Below are 21,147 nucleotides of genomic sequence, written 5' to 3' on the forward strand. Positions count from 1 at the left end.
TAAGCTACTTAATTATCATTACCGACACCCAAAAACCAAAAAAAGTAGAAGAATCCTCTTAATTCCATTAAACCAATTTATACCAACCAATAACTCTAATCATAATTTCTAAGAAAACATATGTTTTATAAACAGAAAATTCAACAATAATTTCCTTACATAAATCACAATATGAGCATTGGTGGTTCAACAAAAAAAAAATCATGAAAGATTAGCACTCACAATTTTTTTTTTTTTTTTTTACATTGATGGCATATAAAGCATGGTTACAAAGACAATACAACAACAGCAGCAACAATAGCAAGCAGTATCAATTATTTATATAGTTTTGAAGAGGAGAACAACAACAACATCACATACCAAATTAATCTCTCTCTCAAGTTTTTTTTTTTAGCGAAGAACGGAGAACAGGGGGAGAGAGAGAGTTAGCGCCGGCAGCGGGTTATGGCAGAGCAGCCGCGGTTGTAGGGGTTGGCCTGGGCGCCGGGGCGGCAGTTGTAGTAGGAGGCGCCGCGGCGGGAGCAGGGGACGTTGTTGCGCTTGAGGGCGTTGTAGGAGATGTAGTTGGAGGTGGCCAGCATGCGGCGGGCCACGTCGGAGCTCAGATCGAACTCCTCCCCGGCGAGGCACTCCGCTATGGTCCCCTGGCACGTCGACAGCCCCGGGATCCAGCTCAAGGGCGCCGCGCCTTCCCCTACTCCGCCGCCGGAGTGGGAAGCGCCGGCGACGAGAAGGAGGAGGAGGAGGGAGAGAAGAAGAAAAGGAAGTTCCGCTCGTCTCGCCATGGAGTGGTCGTGGCGAGGAATGCAGATGAGGTGTTTGCTTTAATTCCTCTCCTTCCCTCTCTCTCTCTCTCTCTCTTAGAAGAAGGGGAAAAAAAGGTCTTTTTATTTTCTTCTGGTATCTCTCTCTTTACCTTAGCTCCAAGCAAACAGAGGGAGAGGGGAATGGAAGAGGGTGTCTGGGGAGAGAGAGAGAGAGAGAGAGAGAGAGAGAGAGAGAGAGAGAGAGGGGTGGTTCTATATACACCCCCCCTATTGCTCAGGACACCCCCCAAAAATTAAAAAAAAATTAATTACTCTCTACACCCCCCCATTTGCTAAGGACACCCCTAAAAAATTAAAAATTCCTAAATTACCCCCCACCCTTCCCACCCCCTCACCTAAATTGCTCTCTACACCCCCCAAACCCCCCCCACCCCGCTCTTCCCTTCCAAAACACCCGCCGGCTTCTCCCTTCCGCCCAAAAAACCTCGCCTCAAGCACCTCCCCGGCCATCTCCCGAGCAACGAGCACCTCGCCGGCGGAGGAGGAGGGGGGAGGCGGAGGAGGAGGACGGGGAGGCGGGGGGAGGCGGAGGGGGAGGTGGGGGATGGGGAGGAGGAGGAAGGAGGACGGGGAGGTGGCGGAGGAGGAGGACGGGGAGGTGGAGGGGGAGGTGGAGGGGGAGGACGGGGAGGTGGAGGGGAGGAGGGGGGGAGGTGGGGGATGGGGAGGAGGAGGAAGGAGGACGGGGAGGTGGGGAAGAGGAGTGAGAGGAGGTGGCGGAGGAGGACGGGGGAGGCGGAGGAGGAGGACGGGGAGGTGGAGGGGAGGAGGAGGAAGGAGGAAGGGGGGTGTACTGAGAAAATTTCAAGGGCAATATGGTAATTACACTAAAGGTTAGTTTGGGTATTTTTTTTTTGGTTTTTGGGGGGTGTCCTGAGCAATAGGGGGGGTGTATATAGAACTACCCGAGAGAGAGGAGGGGATTATAAGGGCTTGGAGTTGGAGTGTGATTAATTGGGATTGGTATTGTGGGGGAATTACAAGGTGTGGCCTTTGACTTGGAGGGCAGAGGGGGTAGAATGAAGTTCACTGCACTGGCAAAGGAGGTGGAGAGAGAGAGTGTAGTAATTCTTTTTCTATTGTCTTCTACTCTTATGTTTGTAGTTTGTACTAGCTAGTGGACAAATTCAGTGACCGTTACCTATTTGTATTTATTTTTGTATTTGTCCACTAAATTTATTTGTCCTTCTGTGTTTTTTTTCATATTCACTTTGTCAAGGAAATTATTTGTTAAAGGTTCTTGTGTCTAGATATATGACATTTGTTTCAATTAAATTAATCAATAAGATATCATATGGTTGTGTTGCCTAGAAAGATTCAATTACATGCTACATTTCGAATGCTTACAATTGAAATTAAAATTATAGAAAAGGGCCAATTAAAATTATAAAATTATTTGGTTGTATACAAATAAAAATTGCAATTATAATCACAAATTTTTTATTTGGTTGTTTGATGTAGCAAGAGATATAGTTATCCTTTTTTTTATTATAATATAATATTTATCATATTATTTTTATAATTATAACAGAATATTGAAATACTGTCGCAACACAATTGCATTTAAGACTTATAAATTTACATGTAAGATGAAAGACCAGATCTCTAGATTGCAATCCATCTATGGGCACAATTTCTTTATGTAGGGAAACACATCTATTAGGTATATGAAAAAATTATTGTGTTTATATAGCACTAGAATTGCGTCATGCATGTGCATGCATACATGGGAGATTGTAATTAAATGTGATTTCATGAAAAAATTATTTACTAATTAGGCTTAAGAAAGAGAGGTTAGGCGACCTGCCGTATTTATTTCTTTTCAATTTTGAGTCTCTCTCTAATTATAAAATATTAGTTTTAACAAAAAGTTTTAAATGCATAAGCAATCTAATTAAAAAGAAAACTTAGAAACTCTATAGCATTCTAAAACTTCAGTAAAAGATAAAGCAAAAAGATATCAAGAAAAATAAAAAAAAATTGTGGGCAATGGGCCCAAGATGCATATAGTAAAAGAAAAGTATTATAACTTTTTCTTATAGAAGGATTTTCCATTATATATAGTAGATAGTAGATGGTACCTATATTAGAATTAAATCAATAAGTTAGATAATGGCCACCCTTAAGGCAGGGTGCTCTTCTAGGAGCGTTAGTGCTATTGGGGATCAAAGTTAACATAAAAAATTTAACAAAAAGCTTAATGAGAGCACACAGCGTGGTGCCCTAATTTAGATATGCAAGTATTCAAGAATGGACAATTATAATACAATTAAATATTCTCTTTCTCTGAATTTTTTTTAAAAAATTAATAAAATTCTACTCCAATCAAAATTGAAAAATTCCTAAAGCCTTAAAATTGCAGAGAATTTTTTTTTTTGGTACAACGGTGGCTCATATGCAATGATTGTGAATACAGTCAACAAAGCCATAAAAAAAAGACAATACAACACATGGTCTATCCAACTAAAGCTCCAGAATGGTAAGCTACAAAGGAGACCATCCAATTGGTAGCGCTATTTACCTTTCTATAGGCGTGTGAAGCCGACGAGAGATTATACTCATCTAAAAGTCTACGGATATTGTAGAGCAGCGGTCCTAGTGCCGCGTCTTTGACCCGGGATCCACTCTGGCGGGTTCGCTGTCTTAAAAACCATAACTACTTCAATAGAAAAGTGGAGAGCCGCGTCAGTGATACGGAGCGACCCTCACATCCTTTTGAAGGGCCCCACCAAGAAGCGTCGGTGTCTCCGCGTCCTCAATGTCCCCTGGAAGCAGTCTTCTTCCTCACTCTCCTCGTCTTCTTATCATAAAACTTTCGTCTTCTTAGTTTAATTGCCAAAACCCAATGGAATTAAACCCAGCCACATTCTTTCCTCTTTTCCTATGTTCTCCCACATGCCGCCATTTTCGCCTGGCCTACACTCACATCATGCAGCATGCCAACTCTTAGACCAGATAAATTAAGCATCAACCACCCCTCATGAGAAAACATAAACATTGACTTCCTACCTTTCTCTTAAGCCTTGCAAACTTTATTAGTTTACAACAGTGAAGAAGATGACTTTGTCAGAACCTACTTTTGTTGTGTCCACATTTAGAAGAAAAGATAGTGCTGAAAGATTCCATAGGCAATGTTTCTACTTTATGTCCATCTTGTTCCTAATGATTAAAAGCTTGGGTTGGTAAATGTTGTATCAGTGATATCACAAAGCTGATGGCAAGCTAGAATTACAAAATTGATGCAATTTTTGGTGGTATTCATGTATGCAATTGTGAGCTTAAAGCAAATGGATGACCACATTAATTTTCATGGCTCACTAATCACTTGAGTGGCATTCAGCAAAAGTCTATAGGAGAGCAAGGTGGCAAGATGTGTCTAAAGGTAGCATCTTTTGAGTTTTCTTGTCATACATTTGCTCGATCTCTGACGATCCTTACAACTAGATGTTAGTTCTTTGCTGAAATTTTCATGATCCTTGACGGTTTTCGCATCCATGCACATAGTTGATTGGTGCTTTCCTATTCAGAAAACCATGAGATTCAACTGCACCCAACTATGAGGCCTGATTTGAGGCCTAGGTTTTCATAGCAATGATTCACTTGGAAAAAGCTTTCGCAACATAAATGAATGAATAATTTGCAGCACAAGAAGTTTCAGAAGAAAAATTGTACTGCAAACATTACATAAACTGGAAAGGACAATTAACATGATTAATATCCTGAAAATAGGTGGGAAAAATTGTAGCTTTGTTGTGCTAATTTGATATTAGGCGGACTTTTTTCTGTAAAAACCCCAATATAAATATTTAATGATAACACAATCTTTGGTTCACAGTGTTCTCACCAAGCAAAAGCATCACTAAAATTATTTTTTCAGAGGAAGTCTTTAACCAAAAGCATTGATCTCAACAAATCATGAGATTAATATGAAAACTTGGTCAATATATTGAGTGTATGTATACTCAAAATAAACACATGACTGATATAGACTTCCCAATTTAAAAACCTTTGAAGTTGGTGACTGAATCAGCCCTCCCAGCTTCATCAAAAAAAAAAAAAACAAAAAGAAATCTGCCCTCCAAATTCCAGAAGCCAGTTCTGGTCTTCTCCATAAAATAATCACATCAAATAAGAGTTGCCACTGGCGATAAATCCTGTTATAATAAGAATCAGAAGAATAATTATTCTAAACATTACAGAAGCCTCAAGCATTAGCAGCAAGGCCTCATGATTGTTAGCCACCAACTACCTTGCATCACCAGTTTAGAAACCTACTCACAACTAACAAGTTTGAAACATTCCAGTTGTTGTATTAGCTTCCAGTCTTCAATCTTGCCAAGCCATCAGCAACTTGTTTGCATCATACATGTCGGGTACATGAAGTTTCAGACAAATGAAATCAAAGAATCATTATATACTGTAAATTATCCACCTTATTCCTATCTTGTATCTTCTTTATATACATAATATAAGAAAATATAAAATATATAAATAAATCTACCTCATCCTATTAATTTAAATTTTTGGGACAAGTGGTAATTATAACATGGTATAAGAACAGAGGTCCTAAGTTCGAACTCTATCTCCGCACACTTTAACCTTATTATTAAAAATGTCACATGTTGGGCTGACCCATTAAAAGGAAGTCCGGCCCATATGGGAGGGGAAGTGTAGGAAAATACAAAATATATAAATAAGTCTATCTCACCGCTCTTTAAAAGAAAAGGAAAAAAAGGAAAGGAAACAGAATGAGAGCTGCTAAAAACTTCAATTGATCCATCAAAGGAATCAGTTTGCATTACCATCTACCAACAGGCACTTAAAAGCCAAGAGTGGAATAGGATTGAGAATAAAGTTCAATGGAGGGAACAAGAAGTTTTGTACTGCAAGCAGTATGAAATACCATGATAAATGAAAGGGAGGGAGAACATACTGAGCAGCAAGTTTGACACGAACTTAGCAATCCCTACATGAAAGACAAACCCTAAAGGAAGCTTTTTATGCCTTTTAGTCCCTGCATCAAAGAGTACAACAAACCATTATAACCTAATCTACCATTATCATGTTCGCAGACATCGAAGCATTTAGAAATATGTGAGGTGTATGAGAACCAAAGGAAATTATAAAGTTTGTATATATAAGATGATGATTGTTCAGGGATATAGACAATGAAAAAGAAAGGCATAAGCACAATGCATTTCATTAACATTGATCAAACAACTCCGCACCAACATTGATCAGACAACTCCTCCTCATTTCAGCTCTCATGCCTTGTCATTTCTTTGTTACAAGGTGCCTATCATGTAAGTGTTTTTATCCTTCTTCTTTTAATGGTGTGTCTGCACTTTTACAGTTTACCTGTATTTTTTTCCTTTGCCTTTTGATGGACAGGCTCAGCTTCCACTCAAAGCTACTAAACCTACCTTCAGTCTGCACTTCCATATCTGAAGCCATGTCACCTTCTCCAAGGGAGTGGCCTGCCATAAATTTTTCTGCTAAGTATCTATTCTTCATGAAGTCCCTAAACGCCTCCGTTTTAGTTACGGTTCTATGTCGTTGATACCTTTGATTAGTGCTTTAATATCTCAAGGTCACCATCCCGAACGGGAGTATTCTACCAAACAACCTTTGTCTAGTATCTACCTTTTTTAAAGCTTCCCAAGATTCCTTGCTTTTTATTGTGGTTTCATCTGTCCTATTGTAACCCTTTCCTCCTGTTTTTTTCCCCTCCACTTTTGCTCCTGCACTGATTGATTCTCTTGTCCTTGCTTTGTAGTGTTTCTATCATAGCGTTTGAGTCCTCTTCCAGTACAGATGTTCAGCTAACAATTTTGCTTCTTCTCCCATGACATATATCTCAATCCAAAATTTACCATCTCGGTACCGGACTTCGTGCATCCCTCGCAAGATATTATCCGCTTTGGGGAGGGGTTTCATAGTCTCTTTCTCCCGCATGGTTTTGCCCCATAAAAGGCGCCTTGCGAGGGAAAGGGTTCCCCCATCCATTTAAGGCACAGACCTTTCCGCTACCTAGCCGATGTGGGACTAAGTTCGAAACTCTTTATTCCCACAACAGTATAGTATCGGTATAATATGCTATAATTTTTTTTTAGAATCCGAGTGTCGGTACGCCACTCGTATCGGATACCGGTACCGAACAGATACGATATGCCTTATACCACTCGGTTCGGACTGCTACGGCATATCTTGTCTCAATTAACATGCCTTGGATAACTAGAATTATGATATTGGCCTTGCTAACCGACCACATCATCATCCTTAGCAATAGATGAAACAAGCCCTAGTCATTGTGTAATTGGCTCAATGTCGTCCCTTAATCTACACAATTACAATATATTTTTTGCAATTCTTAGTGCCGTTGAGAAACCTCATTCGGCCGTTAAGCATGCATAATTAAAGATAGCAATAGGAAAGAGGCTTCAAGTGCTTCACCGTACTCCATCTTATTCATTTTCTCCTCTCTAACTCTCTTGTTAGTTGCCGTTGGTTGTACAAAATCAAAAACATACTCGAATGGCTGGTTTAGCACTACATAACTTATCTAACTACCCAAGATTATATTATAGTATGACATCAAACTATAACAATCTAGAACATTACCTAAAAAACTAGTAAGAAAATATAATTTGAGTTCCTTAGTTCTACATAAGTACCCAAAATCTTTCCAGTAAACAACTGATGTAGGACTAAACACACATTAGCACGTGTTCTCACATACTTTTCCGTTTAAGCCTTAGCATCCTCGCTAGATTAAGGATTCAAATCCATTTGGATTGACCATGATCTGCTCGTGGTCGATCCACATAGGCTCCTGTTGCAGTGTCCTTTAGTCCGCATAGATCGTGGGCTACATCCGCTCTGATACCATTTATAACAAACGATAATTTACTTAAGAAAACTAACCGAAAGGTATTATTTAGATTTCTTAGTCTCGTATAAGTATCCAAGATTTCTCTAATGAATAACCAATATGGGAGAAACACACATCTGCACGGGTCCTAACACAAACTATTGCAATATTTGAATCAGTGATTTTATGGAGAATGCGATCATTTGTTAAGTTGATTACCATTTGCATTGTTCGATTGACCTAACCATACAATATCGTTCGTGTGCCTACAGTGTGTTACGAACCAATGTTGTGTCAGTGACCATAGGTGTAATACAATAATTCATTTTCGCACTTGCTGATGAAGCTTCCAAAATATTATATATGAAAAAAAAACCTTACAATAATACGTGAAAGGACCTCTTTATGATTTCGAGTTGACCTAGCGGCATTCTGTTTCAAATTCTCACGCGTTGTTGCATCAGGGCATCTCAATTAATGGACTGAGGACTAGGGCAATTCAGGTGAATGCTAAAGATAGAACCCGAGAAAAGACCGATTCCTTCTCCTCTCGTCCCAAGCCAAAGGGAAAAGGGATCGAGATCACCGAGCAGTTTCCCCCTGAACTCCCTGCACAGGCAGTTTTGTTTGCGCAATGCCAAGAAGTCCACTGGCAGCTTCGATCCACTGCGAGGTAACATGCTGAAAACAAGGGCGAGCTATTTGGCAGGAGTCCGCTGCCTAGCTTTTTATCTTCTGTGTTTTCTTCGTCTAGCCAAGGTTTCTTCATTTGGTATTTTTCTATTGCGTGTCCTTTTCCGCCTCCGTCCTTCCCTTCCCTTTCCTCGCTGTTCAGTTTCCTGAGCTCGTTGCTGCCGTCTCTTGCAAGAACCTTTGAAAAAATCCTTCTTGTTCGGGTAGGCGCTCGTGATAGATAAAACGACTTCTGCTTCGGTTGCTTTCTAGCTTTACCGAATGAAGTTAGTCACCTTCCTTTTCTGTTTCCGCTTTCAGACAAGTAGCTAAGTCGTCTTAATCCAGCGACGAAAACTCCTGCGCTAGGAGAAGCGCTCAATCCCGTCGCTTCGTCGCTCAGTCCGTTGCTTCTTCCCTCCTCTTCTTCCTTTCCGGCTCTATACTGATTGTGATTTTGACTCCAAATTATAACTACCATTTTCACTCCAAAATTCAAATACTTGATGATCAAATCAGCTGAAACTGTAGTGGATCATGCAGTCCAACTTCCGGGGCAGTAACTTCCTAAACATGCAAAGGAATTGGTACCATCATTGGTCACGAGAAGCCCTCAAGATCTAGACTTTTCCCCAAATTCAGATCTTTTCAGGATTAAAAAGCTGGCTTTGCCACCGCCAATGTTCAGAGTGAAAACCAGAAACCGGAAAGCGCTAATCTTTCTAAAAGCTGCTTACGGCTACATAGTCAGGCGCAGAAGATTTTGCTATTTTCAAAAATAAAAAATAAAAATATATTTCATAATGGTCAAATATTTTTTAAAAATAAATATAAAAGATGGCGGTAAGCCAAAGTGACGATGCCGTTGGTTATAAACTTGGTGGCGAGATAGTAGAGATGATGATAATGACAGTTGTGGCGTTGTGGATGTAACAATAGTGGTAGCGATGGTAGTGGCAATGGTGTTGTGGCAAACGACATTAACGATAAGACAAGCAATGATGACAATGGCAATGGTATGATGGTAGTAATGACATCGAGATAATGGTGATGACAGTGGTGATAGAGATGGAGTATCGACAATATGGTAGAAGCGATGATTATGGCGGCAATTGCAGCAGCAAGGGTGGCAGCGGCAATTGTAGTAGCAAGGGTGGCAGCGGCAATAGCAGATTGCGGCGATGGTGGTAAAAAGCAGAAGTTTCTTACTTCTAAAAATATTAAAAGAAGAATTTCTCAATTTTATTTTCTAGACATAATAAAAACTAATTTTTAAAAATCAAGTATAAAATAATAGTATTAAATATATTTTTATTTTTGATTTTACATTTTATTAAAAAATAAAAAATAAGAAATAAAAGTGACAAGGTCTCAACGTTCCCACTAGATGATATTGAAATCTGGGGGTGGTTTGTGGTCTCACCCTTCCTTTGGAAGGGGGAGGCCCAAATTGATAATATTACTGCAACATAATATAATATTAATAATATTAATATTATATTATATCATAATACATTAATATATTATATTAAATAATTTATTATTATATTATATTATGAAAAGTTAATTTATGCTAATAATTATAATATTTTATATCTTTATTATTGTATTATACTATAAATATTATATTATATTATATTATATTGTAATACATTGATATGTTATGTTAAATAATTTGATATTATATTAAATTATTATCTTATAGTATACAATGTTATAGTACTATATTATAATAATATTATATTACATTACAATAATATTATATTATATCATATATTTATGTATTAATAAATATTATATTTTATTATGCTATGTTGTATAATACTATATAATGTCATTTATGATCATTTTATCATACCATAAGTACTTTCTCAGTTTTTTTACCAAACACATGTTAAAGTGCTACATCACTTTTGAAATGTAGTTATTAAACAGTAAACAACTTTTTATAAAAACTCTACTTCGGAAAGCTCTATTTCCAACAGTTTTACTTCCAAAAGCTCTACTGCCAACAACTTCCCCAAACAAAACCTTGGTGTCCGAGGCGGGAGTCGGCAGGGGGAGCGAAAAGGCCACGAGGATGAGATGAGTCTTTTGGGCTCTAAGACATGGGAGGAGAGGAGGCTCCATGTTTGGCACCAGAGAAGCTGCTGCTGGAGGGCAGCAAACGAAGAAATAAAATGAAACATAAGGGGATTTAGCATTTGAAAGAAAATATAACAAATCTTAAATATAATGCTCTCTCTACTTTTCTTGTTTTTTTTTTAAGTATTTTTCCTGCCATTGTTCAAATCATTGGATTAGAAAGCCAAATTCGCACCCAATCTATTATAACTAGATTGGCTTCAGCTAACCCATACTCAACCCGATTATAAAAGACCCTCTCATCCAAACCCATTTATTTCAATAGCTTGGTAAGTTCAAGTCAAAAATTATCATCCTTATTTACATTGCCACCTTAATCATACCTACCTTGTTCCAAACTTATATAAGCCGCAAAATTGCCATAGTCTACATATTAACAAACTCCTTGCCGCGCATGATGTTTTTAATTCAAGCAGAGGAAGCTAATGGTGCATGTCTATATTATGTATGTTGCTTATCAATATACCTACATTCTTACAGTGTCTCTTTGGCACGGATATGGATGAGATGTTAGTCATATACACAAATTCATGTCCATATTTATTAAGAATGAATGAGTGTGAATATAAGTATGGATATAAATTAGATAGTTAAGCTTTATAATCACCATATTCAAGATATTATTACATATAAGGTAAATTAAGTTAAAAATATGTTAACATGAGCATTTAGTTTTTTTAAAAAATTATGAGAGTTATATAAAATTAAATAAATAGAATCGGATATTAAAATACGGATCAAATAATTGTCTATCTATTTCTATTTCCGCTTTTTTTTTTTGATGAATCTAGATACAGATAAGCAAGATCAATTTTGCCGACCCGTACCTCCCTATATCGATTTTACTGTACTAGTAGGGTATCGACATGGCACAAGGATTCAGTATAGCATATGGACCAAACTCGTTCGTATTAGTCTAAATAGAGCTGAACCATCCTTTATCGTCTAGTTATAGACGGTACCATTACTAAAAGTAAAAAAAATAAAAATAAATTATAAAATTTTCTTGAAGTTTACGTTTATTACATTTATGCCTAATGGTTTGTAAAATGTATACTTACATTAGTTAAATTAACGGCATTAGTGAAATTATTTATCTTGTATGAAAAATCAAAATTGTCTCTGAGTGAAAAGGAGAATACATATATTTTTTTATGTTCTCGGGTAGTTGTTATGTCATTCAAGATTATTTTGGTTATTTTAATTTTTTTATGTGGCATTAAGGTCCATTTAAGATTAACGTTTAGACTAACGTTTTGTAAAGTTATAGGTTAAAATATTAGATAAATATAAATCTCAAGGGGTAGTGTAGATTTCCAAACTATTGAATGTAAGTGTAACTTATTCCTAATCTTAGAAGAGTTTTATAATTTACTCTTAAAATAATATTGGGTGCCTTTATCGCTATAAGATATATATTCAATTATATTGACCATATCATACTGAACCAGTAATGTATTGGCATGATCTTCAGTCGAAATTACGAATCTTGGGATACAGATGCCAATTAGATACTCAATTTTTTTTCATATCCGAATAGTACAGATATGCACATGGATCTCGATAAATATTATTTGGTCCACTTTTTTTTTTTGGTAAAATAAAAGAGGGGAGGGGGAGGGACCAGCCCACCTGCGTAGCAGCCCCCACTAGGCCCCCCTTCCACCAGGAAATGTTCGATACAGGTCACAGGTTTTGTGTGCCTTCCCCGACCCGTGGGCTCACCGCCTCACGTATGGGTACGTCTGTTGAGGACCCCCCATGAACACCGCCACTGGATTCTACAACTAAGGAGGAGCCCGCGCCCGGATGATGCCAAAGGAGGGTCGTGCAACGGCCAAACTAAATATCCGGGCCAACTACTTTGCTTGGAGGGGTGGCCGAGCCTTGGCCAAGCCCTTGATTCGGCCAAGCACATCAATGGTTGGCCTATGCCATACATGCCAAGTCTCGGCCGAGCACGGCCAAACTCGGCCAAGCCCACTGTGCGCAGCCCCGAGCTGTGCCACGGCCACATTCGGGTGCAACCCATGCTGCGAGCGAGGTTCAGACCAAAGAACCTTGCCAGCTACAGTATGCCACGCGAGGTTATGGATGCTGAACCTCGCCAGCTACAGTACCGGGCGAGCCCAGGCTAGCAGACAGGCCTGGCGAGGTTCAGGCCAGCGAACCTCGCCAGCTACAGTGCCGCGCGCCTGCTAGCCCGTCAGCACGCCCGTGCATGCCCGCCAGCGCGCCCGCCCGACCAGCTCCGCACACCTGGCGAGGTTCGGCCCAGCGAACCTCACCGCAAGCCGTCCGCGCACGCGCGCACACCCGCGCACGCGCGCACACCCGCGCACGCGCACACACCCGCGCACGCGCGCACGCCCTAGTGCTCTCGGGTGAGGTTCAACCTAGCGAACCTCGCCAGAGCCCGCGCCGGCCGCGCCTGGCAGCGTGCCCCCACGCGCGTCCCGCACTCGCCTGCGTGCATGGCCATCATACCGCACGCCCATGCCGCACGGCAGGGTGGTGTTGAGGACCTTCCATGAACACCACCGTCGGATCCCACAACCAAGGAGGAGCCCGCGCCCGGATGATGCCAAAGGAGGGTCGTGCAACGGCCAAACTCAAGATCCGGGCCAATTACTTTGCTTGGAGGGGTGGCCGGACCTTAGCCAAGCCCCTTCAAACTTGGCCAAGCCTAGGCCAAGCCCATTCACCCATGGCCAAGCCTTGGCCAAGCCAAGGCTCCCAATGCTTGGCCAAGCATCTCCAAGGTCGGCCAAGACATGGCCAAGCATGCCAAAGGCACAACGCACCCATGAGCGGCCCAAGCCGCGCCCGTGCATGCCCGCCGCACGCGCCCGTGCGCCCCCGCGCGCGCCCGTGTGCGCCCCGGCCACGCGCGCGCTGGCCGCGCCCGCCCGCTCCCGCTCGCAAGCGTGCGCCCGCTATCGGGCGAGGTTCGCCCGCCCGAACCTCGCCAGCCGCAGGACTGCGCGCGTGGGCCAAACCTCGCCGGTCGCAGGATCGCGCGCGCCCGACCACATGCCTGCACGCGCGTACGGCCGCACGGCGCTTGTCGGCCCACGCGCGCTCGCTGCCGACCACGCCCGCATGCGCGCGCCCGACAGCGGCCTGCTGCGGCCGCCCACGCGCTCCAGGCCCCTGCCAGCGCACCGAGCGAGGTTCGTGCCAGCGAACCTCGCCGAAGACCGCGCCCTGCCAGTGCCCCTACGCGCGTCGCCTGCGCCCTGCCGCGCCTCGGCGCCCGTGCCGCGCCCTGCCGTGCCGCCTGCCGCGCGCCCTGCCGTGCCGCCTGCCGCGCGCCCTGCCCCGCTGCCTACCGCGCCCCTTGCCGCGCCGCCTGTCGCGCCCGCCGCGTCCCTTGCCGCGTCGCCCGCCGCGCCCTGCCGCGTCCCTTGCCGCGTTGCCCGCTGTTGCCCAGATAGACAACCCAAGAGGGGGGGGGGGTGAATTGGGTTTTTAAAATAATTTGGCTAATTAAAACTTTGTGGATGATTAATTAAAAACTATAGCAAGTTATTTAATTAAAGCCTAGTGCTGTGAGTAATGTGCGGGGAAGAAGATGAGAGACAATGCACTACAAATACAAAGTTTTATAGTGGTTCGGAGCTAACTCTTGCTCCTACGTCCACTCCCCAAGTCTCACTTGGGAATTTCACTATAACCCCCTTGGATTACAGCCGGTTGTTTTGCAAGCTCACAACCAAACTTGTTGTTTTATGAGCTCACAACGAACTCGGTCGGTTTTCCCAGGCTCACCGACTAGAACCAACCCCGATTGTTTTTCCGGGCTCACAATCAAACCCTTACACACGTTGGTTTTAACTTGGCTCACCAACCAACCTTAAACCCCTTGATTCAATCCCCCGATTGAATCAAGTAAATACAAGAGATAGAAGAAAACAGAAAATAGCTTCTCAAAAAGCAGATTTAAAACAATATAATCGTAAAGGAGTTAGAAGCCCTCAAACGCTTTTAAGCTGGTGAAGAGGTATGGCTTCTGGAACTCCGGTCTCCTCTTGAAAGAGTGGTCGACTTGAATGCAGGAGGAGGAAGCTTTGATTGTTGGGAAGAAGTTGTTGGAGCAGTAAATGCAGATCTTCCCTTTTTCGTTTAAGAGCACTTGGAGAGCTTGAAAACTTGAATGCTTGGAGTGGAATATCTGTTCTCTACCTTGCTACAGTCCTCTGTGGCTATTTAAGCCAACCCCCACGGAAACTAGCCGTTACTCTGCTTTTTCTGGCCGTTCTGCACACTCTGCGCAGCCTGACAATATGACCGTTGGTGGGTTGGAGTCGACTCGCGCGATCAGGAGTCGACTCGGCTGTAGCAGGAGTCGACTCACGCTTTTCCGGAGTCGACTCGGCAACTGTTCCAAATTTGAATTAAAGTTGCCGTCTTGACTGGGAGTCGACTCGTCTTGACCTGGAGTCGACTCGCCAACTTCTGGAGCTGACCTGGCAATTTTGGAGTCGGCTCATCCACTGAAGTCCGTGGATCCAATTTTGAATTTTGTCCACTTGAGTCGACTCGACTGTCCTGGGAGTCGACTCGAATCTCAGAGCCCGAACTCCCGATTCTCTGTCTTTTGGCTCATCCAGTCTTGGAGTCGACTCGAACTTCCTTGGAGTCGACTCGGCTCTCAGTTTCCGAAAGTTGGTCTTCTGCCTTTTGACGTGAAGCTTGTCTCGGAGTCGACTCGAGCTGTCTGTGAGTCGACTCGAATCTCAGAGGCAGTAACATGATCTTCTGTCTGTTGATGGTCGCTCAGTCTCGGAGTCGACTCGCGTACTGCGGGAGTCGACTCGAATCTCAGAGTCCGAAAATCGTTCTCTGACTTTTTCCTTGTGTTCCTCTGAGAGTCGACTCTTACCTTCTTTGGAGTCGACCTGCCAACCATCGGAGTCTACTCGCGTTCCACTGGACTCGAATCTCAGACCCGAAAACTGCTCTCTGACTTTTCTTTGTGTTTCTCTTGGAGTCGACTCTTACTACCCTGGAGTCGACTCGTTGAACATTGGAGTCGACTCGCGCACTTCGGGAGTCGACTCGTTGACAGTTTCTGAGTTGAAGCTTTCTGTCCTTCTGTCTGTTCTCAGTCGGAGTCGACTCGTACTGATCTGGAGTCGACTCGAGCTCGTGCCAGTGAACTTGATACGCTTGGAGTCGACTCGTGATACTCGGGAGTCGACTCGAGTCTCAGACTTTGGTTCAGCAGACTTCTTACCTTATCCAAAATACTATGAACCAAATCTAGAGACACTTGGACAGGATTTTCACTGAAACACTCAATTGAATTCATTAGTAATCACAAGATATACTCAAATGCTTTGAGCTCATTAAAATCAAATGGGGTTTTAATCAATCACTCCACACCCGCCGCGCCCTGCCGCGCGCCCCGACGCCCTGCTGCGCGCCCCGACGCCCTGCCGCACGCCCTGGCGCCCGGCTAGTGCCCCTGCCGCCCTAGCCGCGCGCCCAGCGCCCCTGCCGAGCGCCCAACACCCCTGCCGAGCACCCAGCGCCCTGCCAGCGCCCTTGCCGCACGCCACAACCTGCCAGCCGCGCCCTGCCACGCCCCTGCCGCGCGCCCGTTATCGGGCGAGTGTTGAAGACCCTCGCAAGCGCCACCGTCGAGGCCTTCAACCAAGGGGGAATACCGGCCCGGAGGAGGACCACGAAAGGACATGCCAAGGTATGAGTTTACTATTTTGCTTAGAAAGCATTGGCCGAAGCCCATTTACTCTTGGCCAAGCCTTGGCCAAGCCCCTCCATGCTTGGCCTAGCCTTGGCCAAGCTCTTCTCCACTCGGCCAAGCACACCCATGACCGTGCCCAACCAAGCCCGCGCCCGTGCCCACGCATGAGCGTGCCCAAGACATGCCCAAGCACGCCTCAGGCCACTGCTGGGCGCGCCCAGGCCTGTTGTCGGCGCCCCACGCCGGAACCCACTCACACCAGCGCCGCCACCGACGTCGGACAAGCAAGAGAGATACAAACGGATAAGCACTCTCTCGCTCCCTCGACTCCGGACTCAAGGATCACCTCTTCGCTCCGCCTACGAAGGGCAAAAGATTACCCCTTGGTATCAGTAGGGTAAAACACTTGAGCACCGCAACGGATTATCAAAGATCAAAGGAAGAAGAAGGAAGAAAATAGCAAAGCAAACACAAAGATGTAACGAGGTTCGGCTACAAATAGCCTACGTCCTCCACCGCTCCAAATCTCAATAAGGATGAACTGATTACAGAGATAGCACACACCCGAACGATCACAAGCGATCGATCTACAAGAGATTCACACAGAATTCCCTTTGCACAAGAAGTAGGATCCCAATCCTTCTTCTTCTCTAGAACCCTAGCCTCACAAACAAGAGTCTCTCTCAAATATACGGCCAATCATACTACCCTAGGGCTCTCATGAGTCCTATATATAGTCTCAAGACCTTCAGATGATCATAGCCGTCGAAACGCCACCAAAAACACCAAAAGAAAATCGTCCGTACGATTTTTCGCGAGCCCGAGTCGACTCGGCTGAAGTCCGAGTCGACTCTGGCACGTCTGAATAACTTCCAGTTTAACTGGCACGATCTCGAGTCGACTCCACTGTATCTCGAGTCGACTCGACGATGCTCCGAGTCGACTCGACTGTAGTTCGAGTCGACTCTGACAGTCCAGACAGAAACATGGTTTTTGCGGCTTTCTCCTCTCGGGTCGACTCGACTGACCTCGAGTCGACTCGACTGTTTCCGAGTCGACTCGACTGTAGCTCGAGTCGACTCCGACAGTCCACCAGACGGAACTATTCAGAATTGATTCTCCTTCAATTCTCTTCATCACTAAAGGTCTCCACATACCCCAACAATCTCCCACTTGGAGACCTTGGGTATATTCTCTTGTTACTTGGTTCTCCTCTGTGCTCCCACTGAAACTGGATCATCCTAGTGAAATCGGTACGATGCCTCCTCAACGTCTTCAAGCATGAAGACCAGCAGAAGCTGAACAGCTCCTCAGCTTCTCCACCGTGACGACCTTCGTCAACATATCTGCAGGATTCTGACTTGTATGAATTTTCTCCAACTTGACGAGTCCCTGCTCGAGCAATGACCTCAAGAAGTGGTACCGTATGTCAATATGCTTCGTCCTTGAATGAAAAGCTGAATTCTTCGCCAGATGAATTGCACTTTGACTGTCTGAATATAACATGCAATCCTTCTGTTCCTTCCCAAGCTCCTTCATCAAGCCTTGAAGCCATATTAGTTCCTTGCACGCCTCTGTGGCTGCCACATACTCCGCCTCCGTAGTCGACAATGCAACAACTGGTTGCAACCTGGAAATCCAACTGACGGCTCCACTGCCCAAGGTGAACAAGTACCCTGTCGTGCTTCTCCTGCCGTCCAAGTCCCCTGCCATGTCTGAGTCCACATAGCCCTGTAACCGGATCTCAGAACCTCCATAGCACAATGACATGTGCTCAGTGCCTTTCAGATACCTCAGTATCCATTTGACCGCGCGCCAATGCTCTAAGCCTGGGCAGCTCATGAAGCGACTCACAACTCCCACTGCTTGAGCAATGTCTGGTCTCGTACACACCATAGCGTACATCAAGCTCCCCACTGCCGATGCATACGGGATTTTTGACATATTGAGCTCCTCCACCCGCGTCTTCGGACTTTGCCCTTTTGAGAGCTTAAAATGGGCACCCAGCGGTGTGCCAACAGGTTTGGCACCCTCCATGCAGAATCTCCTGAGTACTCGGCTGATGTACTCCGCCTGAGATAGTCTGAGGATATGTTTAGACCTATCTCTACTGATCCGCATCCCAAGGATCTGTTTTGCTGCTCCTAGATCCTTCATTGCAAATTTTCTTGACAGCTTCAGCTTCAATTTTGCAATCTCATGCATGCTAGCTCCTGCAACTAACATGTCATCAACATACAATAGCAAGATAATGTAAGATGTACCGAAGTTCCGGAAGTAGCAACAGTGATCCTCCTGACATCTCCTGTATCCTATCTCAAGCATGTAACTATCGAACTTGAGATACCATTGTCTGGGTGCCTGTTTCAAACCATAGAGGCTTTTCTTTAGTTTGCAGACTAAGTCACCCGTGCCAGCTGCAATGTATCCCTCCGGCTGCTGCATATATATCTCCTCATCGAGATCTCCGTGGAGAAAGGCCGTCTTCACATCAAGCTGCTCTAAGTGAAGATCCTCTACTGCCACCATGCTCAGCACCGCTCGAATAGTACTCATCTTGACTACAGGAGAAAAGATCTCTGTGAAGTCGATACCTGCTCTCTGCTGAAATCCTTTTACAACCAGCCTGGCCTTGTATCGCTTCTTCCCGCCTTGCTCTTCCTTCAGCCTGTAAACCCATTTGTTTGACAGTGCTTTCTTCCCCTTGGGCAGATCCACCAAATCCCACGTTTGATTCTGCTCCAATGACTTCATCTCATCATCCATGGCCAACTCCCACTCCTTCCTGGTATCAACCTCCAATGCCTCCGTGAAGCATTCAGGTTCGCCATTATCTGTGAGCAGCAAATAACTAAGAGTCCCATCATAACTTTGAGGAGGCTTCCCATGAGTACTACGAGTGGACCTTCTTAGTTGTGGAGGGGGTGCCAATGCTTCAGGTTCTTGCTCTGACTGAGTCTTCTGACCAGAATTTGTAGACTCCTCTTCAGGATCCACAAAACACGGCTCAACAGGTTTTGTTTCTGATTCAGTGCTCTGCTGCATTTTCTCATTGAATACCACATCATTACTACGAATGATCTTCTTGTGTTCGGGATCCCAAAGCCGGTACCCAAACTGTTGACCTCCGTATCCAACGAAAATACACTTCTTTGATTTGGCGTCTAGTTTGCTTCTTTGACTGGAATCAACATGGACATAACTGGTACAACCGAATACTCGTAAGTGCGCCAAATCAATCTTCTTCGCTGTCCATGCTTCCTCAGGAATCCCAAATTCAAGTTTCTTTGATGGCCCTCTGTTGATCAAGTAGGCAGCAGTGTTAACTGCTTCCGCCCAAAACTGCTGTGGCAATCCAGCATGTATCCTCATACTCCTGGCACGCTCATTAATTGTTCTGTTCATCCTTTCAGCAACTCCATTTTGTTGTGGTGTTCCTGGAACTGTCCTTTGCCTGACGATCCCAGCATCTGCACAGTAGTCCTCAAACTCCCTGCTACAATACTCACCACCGTTGTCCGATCTCAGGCATTTCAACCTCTTTCCTGTCTCAAGTTCTACCATCACCTGCCATCTCCTGAAGACCCCAAATACCTCTGACTTGTGCTTCAAGAAGAACACCCAAAGCTTCCTGGTAGCATCATCAATAAAAGTAACATAGTACTGAGATCCACCAATGGAAGAAACTGGTGCAGGCCCCCACACGTCCGTGTGCACGAGATCTAGCTTTTCTTGCTTTCGAGGTTTACCTTCTTTGTTGAATGAAACACGCTTCTGCTTTCCGAGAACACAATCCTCACAGAAGTCCATCTCAACACTCCTGAGACCCTGCAGCTTTTCCAACTGGTGCATCACCTCCAGTCCCTGATAACTCATGTGCCCAAGTCTACAATGCCATAACTTGGTGTCCACATCTGCTGCAACAACTCCAATAGAGTTCTCCGTGCCGTTGGTGACATAAAGTGTCCCAACCTTCTTGCCACTAGCCACCGTCAACGAACCTCTGGATATCTTCCACTGATCAGCTGTGAAAGTAGCCTTGTACCCCTGGCTCGCCAACTGTCCAACAGAAATCAGATTCCTCTGCAGTTGAGGTACGTGCCGTACGTCCTCAAGCTCAAGTGAAGATCCAGAAACCAACTTCACTTCCGCGCTTCCCCTTCCTTGTATGGTGCAAGGCTCTCCATCCCCTAGGTAGACTTTGCCAAAGTCTCCCTTCTCATATCCTTCAAGAAGCTTCCGTTGGGATGTAGCATGGAAAGACGCGCCCGAGTCTATCACCCAAGACTCGTCACAGGTAGACAAAGATAGAACGAGGGCATCCATATCACCGTCTTCAGCAAGATTTGCCAGATCCTTGCTGACTCCTTCGGTGTGGTCGCCTTGCTTCCCTTTAGGAGATTTGCAATCCCTCCTAAAGTGCCCCGTCTTTCCGCAGTTCCAGCACTTCGCTCCCTTGTTCTGAGGTGCTCGAGACCTGCTGGATCTCGACTTCGAGTCGCTTCGAAATCTACCGTCCTTCTTTTGTCTTCCCCGGTCAGAGGTGTTTAGTGCACTTCCAGACGACTCCGTAGCTCCAGAAGATTTCCTTCTTGCTTCTTCACTCAGAAGCACTCCCACAACGTCATCAAAAATCAACTTCCCCGTTGCCGAAGAGTTGCTCACCGCCATCACCAGGCCCTCCCAGCTATCAGGCAATCCGGAGAGGATTAGCAATGCCCGAATCTCATCGTCAAAACTAATCTCCACTGACTCCAACTGGGCCGTGAGTCCATTGAACTCGTTGAGGTATTCTGCTACGCTGCCGCCATTTTTCATACGAAGATTAAACAACCTCTTCATGAGAAATACCTTGTTTGATGCTGAGGGTTTCTCGTACATCCGCGACAATGTTGCCATCAACTCCATCGTCGTCTTCTCGT

General features: G+C 44.5%; 1 protein-coding gene across 1 annotated transcript; it reads right to left on the minus strand.

Moving 5' to 3' along the window:
- Positions 1-185: 185 nt before the first annotated feature.
- On the minus strand, positions 186-979 carry LOC103695908 (protein RALF-like 33). Its single transcript, XM_008777354.4, has one exon. It carries the CDS (start codon positions 783-785, stop codon positions 426-428), a length of 360 nt encoding a protein of 119 aa, XP_008775576.1. The 5' UTR covers positions 786-979; the 3' UTR covers positions 186-425.
- Positions 980-21,147: the final 20,168 nt, after the last annotated feature.

Source organism: Phoenix dactylifera, unplaced genomic scaffold (genome assembly GCF_009389715.1).
Source record: "Phoenix dactylifera cultivar Barhee BC4 unplaced genomic scaffold, palm_55x_up_171113_PBpolish2nd_filt_p 001898F, whole genome shotgun sequence".
NCBI lineage: Eukaryota > Viridiplantae > Streptophyta > Magnoliopsida > Arecales > Arecaceae > Phoenix > Phoenix dactylifera.

Coding starts and splice junctions, on each gene's coding strand:
- LOC103695908 (XM_008777354.4), bottom strand. CDS start 785: ATGGCGAGACGAGCGGAACTTCCTTTTCTTCTTCTCTCCCTCCTCCTC.